Below are 13,706 nucleotides of genomic sequence, written 5' to 3'. Positions count from 1 at the left end.
TGTAGAGGTCAGTGTGCCAGACTACCACTGCGCCCCCTTTGTCCGCTGGCTTGATGGTGAGGTCAGGATTGGAGCAGAGGGGTTGGAGGGCTGCATGTTGTGAGGGTGAGAGGTTGGAGTGGGGGAGGGGGGTCGACAGGTTGAGGCGGTTAATGTCCCGGCGGCAGTTGGAAATGAAGAGGTCGAGGGCAGGTAATAGGCCAGCGCGGGGTGTCCAGGTGGATGCAGTGTGTTGGAGGTTGGCGAAGGGGTCCTCGGAAGGTGGGCGGGAATCCTGATTGTGAAAGTAAGCTCGGAGGCAACGGAAGAATTATTCGACGTCACGCCATGTATTAAATTCATTGATGCGTGGACGGAGGGGGATGAAGGTGAGTCCTTTGCTGAGGACTGATCGTTTATTCTTGGTCAGTCCATAGATTCACATGTTAGCCCTCTTGTGCATTCAATACCCACATGTGCCGAATGTAACATGGACATAGTATCCTGGTGTTGGTGTTGGATGTTTTTTGCTCTTGCAAGTGACTGGTCGTGATACACCAAGTTAGTTTCTGTGTGGCTAAAGTAAACAAATAATCTTCAGAATATGCAAAACAGAAATAGCTGGAGAAACACAGCAGGTCTGTCAGCAGCTGTGGAGAAAAAAATGTCCTCAGGTACTTCCTTAATGTTGTCAGGAAATCCCCTGGATACTGGTCTGTTGCAACTTTAGAGATGCTTAATGGAGTTCCTGATTACATCCATTCACATCGGCTCTGAAAGAAGTGTAACAGACTTACCTTACGAGTGTCATTAAATTTGATTGATTTGTTGAGTCATGCCTGGTCTGGTCCACTACAGTGGGTGTGGACTGAATCTCATAATCTTGATCATACTGACATCTGTGCATAGATGTGCATAGAGCACACCTTCCACTACTAGACCTTTGGGATCTACCAGGTTGAAGATTTTAGGACGCCAAAGTGAACTTGTGTGTTGACACTGCATTGTGATGGTCCCAATGTACAGAATTGGTGATTTATTAAGTGCTGTGAGACTGTCTATCGTAAGTAGTAACATACAGTGCCATTTGCTAAAGTATATGTATTTCAGAGTGTATAGTGTTAATAGCTTGGAATCAGCTACTGTGTTGATTTTAGCTTTTAAGGTGTATAAGCCTATTTTTTCAGTACATATGATGTTAATGGTCGTAAAAGCTTCTCAGCACCTTATACCATTGACATGATTTGTGAGAAAACAGGATGAAAGCTTCATCTTCCAAAATTGGCCTTTCACGCATTTGATTTTCCACTTCAGTGATGTGTTTGCATTTGTACATATTCCTGAGACTTCCCTTGCTGCCCTTGTTGAGGTGCTGTACTGTCTTGTTGGCCACCTGTGTTTTGATGTAGGACTTGGTTTTGCTTTTGGCATTAGACTTTCTGCGTGTGTCCCATACTTTGCAGATCTGTAAAAGCTGTGAATAGATTTTGGGTAGGTGTGACAAACAATATCCATGACAGATCTTGTTAATTTGGTGCATGTTACTAACCATAGCAAGAGAGGTGGCTGCACCTAAAGTGTTGAATCCATGTTGACTTACCTCAGTCTGCCTTCAAGCAAAACACCAATAGTATCAAAGAAATCACACTCTCACCTGTCATTATGGCATCTTGCAACAAAATTGAACTCCTGGAGATTCTGTCTATGATATAAGTTGAAAGCTGTTAAACCTGAAGTTGAATAGTGCCTTGAGCAGGTCTTTGAATACTTCCCAGATTATTTCTGGATCTTCCTTATTGTCAACAGAGAGACTGAGTGCGCTAATGCTGCGAATTAATTCCTGGTGCTAAATTGAGGGAACAAAACTGCTGAAAATAACCAATCTCAGCACACAGGTAGACTACCTTAGGTTATCATGATACATTTTAGTGTTTAAATGCTGTAAGTGTAATCAAGAGGGCTCTGTATTTAAAATGAGCCTTTGACTACCATTTTATGATTTTTAAATAGGAAAGCAAGCTGATTTTTCTTTGTGAGAGACAGGGCTTCGAGCTGGACAGAACTTGTACCTGACACAGAAGCAAGGTCTGTCTTCTGCCTATTAAATCTGAAGGTCTTGACTGGGAGAAATCAGTGCTGTTATTTTCCAATAGCTCCAAGTCTACGGCTGTCTGATTTTCAGAAGGGTTTCCATGTGTCTGCGACAAAGAACTTAGACTCATTTATAACTGAGACCACTATACCTTACCACCATGATCTTTCACTATGTTGGACACTTTTGCCTCCAAAAAGGTGTTTGCATCTGATACTGCAAAAGTTGTTAGCTTCTGTAACATAAGAACTGAATATGGGTAACACTTTAATAAAAGATTCAATCGATGTTTGGTATAGAAGTATATTCCAGTCATAGGCACTTCACAGAGATGTAAACATGTCATAAGCATGTCATGCACCAAATGGTCCTAGTTAAGATGGAAACTTAGATCTTTATATCCTTGGGTTACATGTTATGATATGGTGATGATATCATGTCTCTTAAAGGTATCCAGAGTACTAGCTGTCAGAAGTTACACAATAACCATTATCTTCTTGAGGGCAACTGGAGATGGGCAATAAATGCTGGGTGACATCAATATCCACATAATTGGGTGAATAAAAAATGACTATCCTTACATTTTCCAATTTTGTTCAGTGTCATATAAGTCTATAATAACATTTCTCTCAAGCAGCTTGGAGAGTATTACTCAATTGAAGTCTCTATATAAATGAAAATGGTTGTTGTACACTTCCTTGGGGATTACTCTATATATGCTTCATGTCACAATCACAGCTACAGGATGTTTCCTGAGCCTATCCTTTGTAATGTAAAACAATCCTGAGTTCTTCATGAGCAGATAGGCCTGAATATTTTACAGTGAGAGCCCTCAGTTTTGTGTCGTATGCCACTTATCTGAGTATAAATTAGTAAGCTCTTTGATTAATTATTTACTGTTTTCTTAACCTTTGCCTTCCTTAGATGTTCTGTTAATCTAAAAGGAGCAACTATTTCATTGTCATCAGCGGAAGAAAATGTGCATTACTCTGCAGTGAGTCAGACCGGACCATTGCTGTATTCTGAAGTAACTAATATCCTTGACTTCTTTTGAATTTCTGGAAGGGAATGGAAAATCATCTGTCCTTACTCTATCTGCCCCAGCATTGAATACTCTTGAATGAATCATCATCCCTTAGCTGAAGTTACCTTGTGTGGGTTGGATTCCCATTCGGAAGATTTCTTCATAACACGAGACCTGATTTCAGCTTTCACCAACATCCTTCTATTTCACATTATGTTGATATACTTCTCTGTATTACTGTTTAATATCACATGTACCTGTAAGGTTTGCTAGAATAGCTCAATAAGACTATCGCACAGAATTAAGCATGCTCTCCCCTCTTATTTTATTCAGTCATTGTCATCACAAAGAGCTTAGCCCTACTTTGCCCTACAGTGTGAGAGTCCTCACTTCTGTGCAGTAGGCAGCTTAACTGGGTATAAATTAGTGAGCTCAGTGTTTAGTGAGGTTGGCTCCTTTCAGTGTTACCGAGCAGGGATGTACATGAACTGACTTTAAACCTGATCCTCAAGCACTGAGGTCTTCTTCATACATGCTTCTATAGTGACAGTATTGTACAGGGTGGTCTTCTGTCAAGCACTGGGTTCCTGACATCCTTACCAGCTATTGTTCTGCTGAAATCAGGCAATCAGGCACAGAGTACACCTTCAATAACAAGAGAAAATGTTTGGAAATACTTAAGAGGGGATGAGAAATAGAACTCTGGGCTGAGAAATAGAGAAATCACTAACAGGAAACACCTCTTTTTTTTAGATTAGATTCCCTAATCTAAACAGGCCCTTCAACCCAACCAGTCTACACCGACCCTTCGAAGAGCAACCCACCCAGACCCATTTCCCTCTGACTACCCTAACACGACGGACAATTTAGCATGGCCAATTCACCTGACCTGCCCATCTTTGGACTGTGGGAGGAAACCAGAGCACCCAGAGGAAACCCACGCAGACACAGGGAGAATGTGCAAACTCCACACAGACAGTCGCCCAAGGCTGGAATCGAACCTGGGACCCTGGTGCTGTGAGGCAGCAGTGCTAACCACTGCACCACCATGCCGTGACTTTGTGTAAAATGTTTACCCTCACTCCCCAAACCCCTGACCCCACCCACCAGACACTTGAGAAACGTTCCACTGATATTAATTGAGGATCAACCCTTGTATGTTGCTACATTAAATTACTCCATGTGAGTACAGTCGCCACAAGACAGATATGTTCTGTGTCTTACCCTGTTAATAATACACAAGAACGTAGGAATAAAAAGCCCATTCTCCCCTGGTCTCTGCAAGTGGAAAAAGGTATTCTAGTGAACTGAGGTGTTTTTTAAAATTCATTCACTGGATGAAGCCATTGCTGGCTAGGTCAGCATTTATTGCCCATCCCTAATTGTCCAGAGGGCAATTAAGGGTTAATCACATTGCTGTGGATCTGGAGACACATGTAGGCCAGACCAGGTAAGAATGTTAGATTTCCTTCCCTAAAAAACATTAGTGAACCAGTTGGGTTTTTTCCAACAATCGACAGTGGATTCATAGTCATTGTTATACTTTTAATTTCAGATTTTTTGTGTGTGTGTGCGTGTGTCTGTGTATGTGCATGTATGTATACACGTGTGCCAGGTACTTGTGTTACTAGCCTGGATTTGTACACTGGTTTGCTGTGAGAGTCACAGATGATGAACTATCCAATTGTCACTCCCGCATTGCAGCTAAAGGGAATCTTTATCTCTAAGTGCTCGAAGTCAGCAGCCAACATTCATAGGAAATGAAAGAAAAGAATTTCAAAATTTCAGCAAAATTTCAACTGTGGAATAACTGTGGCCATCACTATAATACCATTACACAGAGGAGCCGGTGTTAGACTGGGGTGGACAAAGTTAAAAATCACACAACACCAGGATATAGTCCAACAGGGTTAATTGGAAGCACTAGCTTTCGGAGCGCCGCTTTTTCATCAGGTAGCTGATGGGCAGCACTCTGAAAGCTAGGGTCTGGGTGGGTTACTCTTTGGAGGATCAGTGTGTACTGGTTGGGCCAAAGGGCCTGTTTCCACGTTGTAGGTAATCTTGTGCTTCCAAATAAACCTGTTGGACTATAACCTAAGGTTGTGTGATTTTTAGCTTTATAATACCATTGACATTGTAAAACATTTCCATGTGTTTCACAGGAGTATGATCAAACCAAATTAGATGTGGAGCCAGGTAAAGGAGGTATTAGGATAGGTAAGTGAAAGCTTCCTCCAAAGGATGAGTCTTCAAGGAGCAACCTAAAGGAGGCAAGATACATGAGGCAAATTATAGAGAGGGAGTTGAGAGCTTCTAAAAGCACAGAGCAATAAGTATCAGGGAAGCTCCAAAATCCCTTCAAGTTTGTTAGAATTTTCTATTAAATAATCCTTCAGGCTCTTTGCTTCCAGGGAATGGAACTTGTTAAACCAAATATCTTTGTTTTGTTTGTTTCTTGTCATTGACAGTCATACTGACCTTAGGGTCATGTCAGACAGTGTGGGCTCAGCCAACATGAGAATCAGCAGCCACCGACTTTTAAGTTCCACAGCAAAAAGAATGTTGGTTTACCAATTGCCAACACACCGGGGCCCTCCCGAATTAAACTTGTCACAGGCATGAGGCATCTTATTGTTGGAGATCAGTATCTTTTCAATTGATTGACAAAGCTCTGTGAAAAGTTGACACTTTAATTGATCTTCGGTTTCTGTGAGGCACCAGTAAGTGGCTTTGTTTTCCTTCCCAGATAATCAGTGAATTTGAAGCCTCACCGGACTCATTCTATTACCGCATTCCTAACCTCAGCCAGAACCGCCAGTACAGCATCTGGGTTGTCGCAATCACTGCAGCAGGGAGAGGGAACTCCAGTGAGATCATTACTGTGGAGCCACTGGCAAAAGGTAATGTTCTAGAGTGGCTTTGGTGACATTTATACCTCAATCTGACGCAGTCGGTCCCCCACTGTGATGTTCTGTGTTGCACAAGTCGGATTTCTTATGTAGCTGCTCTAGTCTGTGTGGGACTCCAGATCCACAGCAATATGGCTGTCTCTTAAATGGCCCTGGGATGGGTTGGCAAGCCACACAGTTCAAGGGATGGGCAACAAATACTGATTTTGTCAGTGATGCTCACTTCCTAAGAAAGAATAATAATTTGCTGTCCTGAGTATGATCTTCCCAGCCTAGCCAATGTTTGAATTATGTACATTGTAGAAAAAATAATCTTTCCCCAATTACCAGTTGAAGGTCTGTGTCCCAGAAGAAATTAAGAAGTGATTTACCCTCCTGGTGGATGTTTTTTTATATGTTACTTCCATTATTTTTAGGATTTTACAGGCCCTCTGTGCATAATACAAGCCCTTCACTTGAGGTCAGATTAGGAAGGAGCTTTGTACTTTAGATTGTTGTGCAGCTCCCCAGTGCATTTAACCCTCTGCAAAGATCCATTTAAGTTGGAGAATTTGGAGGGTTCTGCTCTGGTTATATCAACAGTTACTCAGAAAGTGTTAACAAAGAACAGTACAGTGCAAGAACAGGCCCTTTGGCCCACCAAGCCTGCCGACACATGATGCCTTTCTAAACTAAAATCCTTTTGCCTCTACACAGTCCATATTCCCTGCCTATCCATGTATCTGCCAAGATGCCTCTTAGACATTGCTATTGTATCTGCCTCCATCACCTCCTCTGGCATCGCATTCCAGGCATTTAGAATCCCTACAGTGCGAAAAGAGGCCATTAGGCCCATTGAGTCTGCACCAACCCTCCAAAGAGCATCCCACTCAAATTCTTGTCCCCCCACCCTATTCCCGCAACCCTGCATTTACCATGGTTAACCCCACCTAGCCTACCACGCTAAGCTCACAATTTTTCCTGTCATCCCTAATATTGTTGTAATTAGCCTTCCCTCCCCGCCCACCCACCCCCATTTTACACTCAAGGACTACTTTTATCCTCATCCAGAAGTGACTTAAACGTTACAGAGTTGTGGTCACTGTTCCCAAAATGCTCCTCCACTGAAACTGGCTGGGCTCATTCCCCAGTACCAGGTCTAATAAGGCCCTTGTCCTTATTGGACCATCCACATATTGTTTCAAAAAACCATCCTGGATGCACATGACAAACTCCCCTTATCCAAATCCGTGGCACTAAAGGAGACTTAGGTCAATATAGGGGAATTTAAACTCACCCAACACAACAACCCTGTTGTTTTTACTTTTTTTCCACAATCTGTCCAGATATCTGTTCCTCTATCTCCCCCTGGCTGTTGGAGGCCTGTAGTACAATCCCATCAAAGTGACTGTATCCTTCTTATTCCTGAGCTCTACCATATGGCCTCACCAGAAATAACCAACTCCTGAGTGACTGTTAAACTGAAGCCCTAACTTAACTCACATACCCCAGCTGCACCTTCCACTGACCCTCACACCTCGCCACCCTACAGACCCTGAGTTGACACCCTGTGACCTGATACAAGCACTCCTGGCCCAACCACCCCGAACCTAACTTTTGCTGAATGAGGTACTCATGCCACGGGACAGATTATCCCCTCGGTACCTTCCACATTCCCCCTACAACTTGAAAAGTTTCCTTACTGTGGAGCCGAAATTCCCTTGCCTGTCCTAGGACCTAGCCCCTTCTCCATCCAAATCTGACACGTAACCCACTCCAGTCCCCATGCCAGGCTGTGACCCCCTTCGACCCCCCTCCACTACCCACCCACCGGGACCCCAACCCACTCCACCACTGGATCCAGCACCTCGTCATCTGTTGAGACAGTACCCTCTCTAACCCCTCCCCTAATTGTTCAGACCTGAAATCTCTCACGGACTCTGAACTACTCTAAGCACTCAAACACTCACCTGATCCCCTTGTCATCCTACTCACCTGCTACCCTAACCCACAGCACTGTCCCCTCCTTGCAACCTATTCCTGGCTCCCTATCCACCTGGCAACTTACTTACCTGGTCCCCTATCCCATTACCCATCTGGCACCTTTCGTACTGGCCCTTTAACAGCAGCTGACAAAGTGGATCTCTGAAATACTTCACCTATACATTAGAGAAACTAGCAGCAGCCTACTATTACAAATCGAAAGATGGTTTGTCTTGCACCCAGCCATTGCAAATGGCGACCTTTCAGAATGGAATTATGGCTCTCCATTTTTGAAGGACCCTGATCAGACTCTCCTGTCAACAAGGCAGAGCTCTCTTGTTTTGTCAGGAAAGGAGCAGTGTGACAGTCTGTGAGATTCCACCCCTTAAGACACCCGGCCCTCTATTTCAATTCAGTCAGCTCTCATTCCCCTAATGAGGGGCCTCATCTACCTTGGATGTTGCTGATGGCTTCTGCGTCAACTTTCATTCTATACTTCGATGAAAGATGCAAAATATGGGAGCTTAGGAAATAGGAACAAGTGTAGGCCATTCGGCCCTCCAAGCCTGCATCCATTGTTCAATCTGACCATGGATGGCCATTCAAATCAGTACCCTGTTCCCGCTTTTCCCCCATACTCTTTGATTCCTTTAAGCAGGATAAGGTTTTAACTTGCTGTTGTGATTGTTATCAGCACCAGCCCGGATACTGACATTCAGTGGCACCGTGACCACGCCATGGATGCGGGATATCGTGTTGCCCTGTAAAGCAGTTGGAGACCCAACCCCTACAATCAAATGGATGAAGAACAGGTAATTGGAGAGTCTGTACCCAGCGTAGGAAGCTGCAGCATCAAAACTGCCAGCTAGGGATGTAACCACTGCAAGTGAAGCACGTGCATATTTCTGGGTGATGAGGGCTGGCCAATTCATGTCTTCATGCGTGAAGACTACTAACCTGCCTACTGACTGGTTAGTAGGCAGCGGAGGCACTGACTACTATTCAAAAGATTGGGGATAGGTAGCAAGCCTGTCTTGGCCACTTCTTGGTGCCCTGACTGGATTTAACCATCATTCCTAGCATCATTGGCCACTGCTGGGACTACAACCAAGCAGGAGCCCTCAGAATCAAAGTGAGTGGGATCATACTCACCAGGACCAATCAGGTGAGTGCTGGGAAGGGAGCGAGTAATGGAGAAATTCACAGAATCACAAAACCCTACAGTGTGGAAGATGGCCATTTGGCCCATCGAGTCCATACCACCCCTCCGAACAGCATCCCACCCAGACCCACTCCATCCCTATAACCTTGCATTTACCGTAGCTGATCCATCTAGCCTGACAATCCGTGGACATTATAGCATGGCCAATCCACATAACCTGCACATGTTTTTGCTGAGGAAGGAACATGCTTACTTCACACGGCCAGTCGCCCGAGGGTGGAATTGACCTCAGGTCACTGGCACTATGAGACAGCTAACCACTGAGCCACCATGTCACCCCGTTTAATCACTGATGAGGCAGCTAAGAGAAGCTCTGTTTAGCACTCCCTGAATGTTATCTCCGATGAGTTGAACCAGGTTTTGTCTCACAGTTTGTGCTACGTTTGGTTGTCATTGTACACTGTCAGACCAATCCCTCTGCTTTCCTCTGGTTTAGTAATGGAACACCCAGCCCTGTAGTGACCGATGGACGAAGAAGCATCTTTAACAATGGAAGCTTTGTCATCCGCACTGTGAAAGCAGAGGATTCTGGGTACTATAGTTGCGTGACAAGTAATAACTGGGGATCAGATGAAATTCTTCTCAATCTACAGGTGCAAGGTGGGAGTCTTAGATTGTTTTTACTTTTACTCTGAAGCAATTCTGGATTTTATTTTGGTTGGGTGACCCACGTTGATGGCCATTTTACATTTTGTCTTCAGACTTTATTCCTGTAATATGAGCTACACTATTAAGGTACAAGTTTAGATTAGATCTAAGCTTCTAAGTGTGATGTCAAGAAGGACTTCCTCTCACAGCAGATATCAGGAATGTTCTCTTATAAGAAAGGCTATGAAGTCTAGCTTAATTGGAAGTCTCCTTTTAGGAGAAATTTCAGCAATGGTTTTAAGGATTATGGACAAATGCAAGTAGAGTGAGGATGGATACAGATCAGTCTTGAATTAATTGAAGTCCTGTGTAGCCTCAAGTAGCTGAATAGACTCCTCTTCATCCCAAACATGTCCAGTTTCTTAGAGGCGGTTCTAGGCTGGACTTGATCCACACAGCTTTCAATTTGGCAGAGAGAGTAGAACAAGAGGCGTATTTTAGTATTGTTCAAGACCATTACTCAGGGAGCCACAAGCTGAGGATTGTAAACTTGGAAAGGGGTCAGGTTACAAGGAAGCAGAGTAGATGTCTAGATTTACTAAAACAATCACCCAGATACTGTTACAGAAACATGGAGCTGAATATTATTTGGCAAAGTCATTTTCATTGAGTTTCATGGAAGGTGTCTCCCTGCAAGGTCAAGTAAGTTTCCTCATGTGATCATCCCAAACTCATATCGTTAACAATCTACCTTGCCCTTATTGTGCCCCTCTCATCTAATGCTAGCCCAATTTTGTTACTCGCTTTAGACATAAGTATGCCCCCATGCTGGTATATCCCGATATATACCATCATCCTTGACCCCGGCGCGATCTTGGAGTCTCAGCTCTGCACCCATTGAAGCATATGACCAGCATTTGGACTCAGGACACTTGGCCATTACACGCATTTCACACACACAATGAGATGATTGTATATGATTCCAACCTGCACTCTGCGATTGCAAGATTGATAGATGTCTTTTGAAGGATCTACTGTCTCAGAGAAGTAGCCATCAAGCTATCAGGGTCTCTGCTCACTGAGATGTGAGATGAGATAATGTGGGAGGAAGCTAGGTTGGAACATAGACAATGACCAAATGGGTTTAATAGTTGTTTCTTGTCTTTAGTTTACAATACAGTTCTATGTTGGATATTAACTCAGTTTATTGCCCATTCGCTGATTAGAAGTTGGGCTGTACCTGAAAACTTCACCTTGTAATGATATTAAAAACCAAGGAAGGAAGAACTCTGGGGAAACAAACCTTTGAGGCCTTTGACTCCACTATTGTTAATGAGATGATATATGCCTGAGCATTTAATGAGAATTGACACTGGCATTTTCATGCAGTGTTAACCTCTGTGAAAGGTCAATGCTATTCCTAATTACTAATGTGCCTGCAGTGACATTTAGCAAATGGTCAGATGCTAGTGAAGTAGGTCTGACATTACATTCTCCTATTGATATCTATTATATTAAAATCTAATTAATGCAGAGAAGAATATTTGGAGATCAGGTAAGTGATGGGAGAATTTGGTAATCAAAGTTAATGGTTAGATCTATTGGAAATGTTGATTAGTGGAGGCATAAATATGTCAGAGTTTGATAATAAGATTTGCTGGGAATAACGGAAGCAACACTTGAATTCACAAGACATAATGTGCAACATGTAGGGTGGAGTATAAACATAGCAAATAATGCAGACTATGGAATATGCACTGTGTAGCAGAGTGCAGAGGCTGGATATGGAAAATGTGGGCTAGCACACAGGATGGAGCATAAATTTGTGGAATCCTTACTGTGCAGCTAAAGGCCATTCAGCCCATCGAGTCTGCATTGACCCTCCGAAAAGCAAACCACCTGATCACCATCACCCCACATTTACCGTAGTTAACCCACATAGCCTAAATGTCCATAAACAGGGCTGTTTAACATGGCCAATCCACCTTACCTAACCTTTAGACTGTGGGAGAAGAAACTGGAGCACACAGATGTAACCCAGCCAGATAAGAGGAGAATGTGCAAACTCCACGCAGCCAGTCACCCAAGACTGGAATCGAACCCAGGCTCCTGGTATTGTCAAGCAGTAGAGCTAAGTGCCGAGCCACTATGCCAATCTAAAATCAATTTGTATGCAAGTCGGAAGACAATGTAAAGCAGTGCTCATAAGTACAAAAACTGTTTTTATGTCAGGTCTTTAAAACTACACTGATAACAAAAAATGCTGGAAATTACAGCAGGTCAGACAGCACTCATGGAGACAGAGCAAGCAAATGTTTCTCGTCTAGATGACTCTTCATCAACTTACACCACCGTATGGGATCGCGTCTGGAAGTACAAAGCTTTTGTAAATTCGGGACTCCTGTATAGAATTACCCACAGGTTGGTGTAAGTAACTCGCAAGATGACACTGAGTCATGTGAACACATCATTCTCACCAGCTGGAATCCTGCTAGTACTGTGGTGGTGAGGCGTTTGTACCAGGACCCTACATTCCCCCAGAACGTTTTCCCAGAGTTGGCCTAACTCCAACATTCCCATTGAAATGCCAACAATATTGCTGCCTGTACCAAGGTGCAGGCAGAATCAGACCATGTCCAGAATATGAGAAGAGGAAGATCGTGTGCACAAAAATTAATTTGTGGGATTTAAGACTGTAAACAGTCACAATAATTTGCAGGGTGTAAAGGATTGGAATTAATGTTCTGTTCTGTTGCTGGTGTGCTTTGATAATATTATTGTATTTTTGTATTCAGTCATGGCATTGCTAGCTGGGCCAGAATTTATTGCGTATCCTTAGTTCCCCATGTGAAGGAAATGGTGAGCTGCCTTCTTGAACTGTTGCAATCCGTGTGATTAAGATAGGCTCACAATGCTGTTAGGGAGGGAATTCCAAGATTTTGACCCAGTGACATGAAGAAACCGTGATATAGTTCCAACTCAGAATGGCGAGTGGCTTGCAGGGGAACTTGAAACTGGAGTGTTCCCATGTATCTGTTGCCCTTGACATTCTAGATGGTAGAGATTGCAGGTTTAGAATATGGTGTCACATCAGCCTTAATGATTTTCTGCAGGGCATCTTGGATATGGTACACACTGTTGCTACTGAGCATCAGTAGTGGAGGAAGTAATGTCAAGCGAGTTGTTTTGGCCTGGATGGTGGTGTCAAGCTTCTTGAGAGTTATTACAGCTGCCCCCATCCAAGCAAGTGGAGAGTATTCCGTCATGCTCCTGACTTGTGCCTTGCAGGTGACGGACAGGCTTTGGGGGAGTCAGGATGTGAGTTACTTACTGGAGTATTCAAAGCCTCTGACTTGCTCTTGTAACCACAGTACTTCAATGACTAATCCAGTTCAGATTCTGGTCAATGGCAACCCCTAGGGTGTTAGTAGTGGGGACATAGCAGTGCTGATGCCACTGAATGTTCTGGGGTAGTGATTAAATTCTCTTTTGTTGTTGATGGTCATTGCCTGGCATTTGTGTAGTGCTAATGTTAATCAAGAAATCTAGAATAATAATTGAGAGAATGTGTTCAAGTTCTACACTTAGCAGTTTGACCACTTGATTTCAGTATTTTACCAGGGGCCAGTTTAAAATAAAAGTGACAGTGAAATCATTGCAAACTCTAGTCCTGAAGAATAGTCATGTCAGACTTGAAACATTTCTCTCTGCTACAAACCTGCTGGGTTTCTCCAGCACTTCCTGTTTTTATTAATGAAAACATGGAGTTGTATTAGAAATCAAACTGGTACATTAGAAATGGAAGCCTCACATTTTTAGTTGAAAAATGTGGTGTTGGAAAAACACAGCAGGCCAGGCAGCATCCGAGGAGCAGGAAAATCGACGTTTCGGGCATAAGCCCTTCTTCAGGAATGAGGCTGGTGTGCCAAG

At 43.4% G+C, this 13,706-nt stretch overlaps 1 protein-coding gene across 2 annotated transcripts in view; it reads left to right on the top strand.

The window, feature by feature from the left end:
* The window catches only part of LOC122555394 (Down syndrome cell adhesion molecule homolog), a 662,754-nt gene that overhangs the window by 567,848 nt on the left and 81,200 nt on the right, over positions 1-13,706 (top strand). For both annotated transcript variants that reach the window (XM_043701363.1, XM_043701364.1), the window contains exons 21-23: positions 5,842-5,995; positions 8,661-8,778; positions 9,625-9,788. In XM_043701363.1, coding sequence (XP_043557298.1) covers positions 5,842-5,995; positions 8,661-8,778; positions 9,625-9,788 — 436 coding nt within the window. The remainder of the gene's footprint in view (positions 1-5,841; positions 5,996-8,660; positions 8,779-9,624; positions 9,789-13,706) is intronic.

The sequence above is a fragment of the Chiloscyllium plagiosum genome, chromosome 12, assembly GCF_004010195.1.
Source record: "Chiloscyllium plagiosum isolate BGI_BamShark_2017 chromosome 12, ASM401019v2, whole genome shotgun sequence".
Lineage (NCBI taxonomy): Eukaryota > Metazoa > Chordata > Chondrichthyes > Orectolobiformes > Hemiscylliidae > Chiloscyllium > Chiloscyllium plagiosum.
The sequence above is the reverse complement of the archived record's forward strand: the minus strand, read 5'-3'. Positions and strand labels throughout refer to the sequence as shown.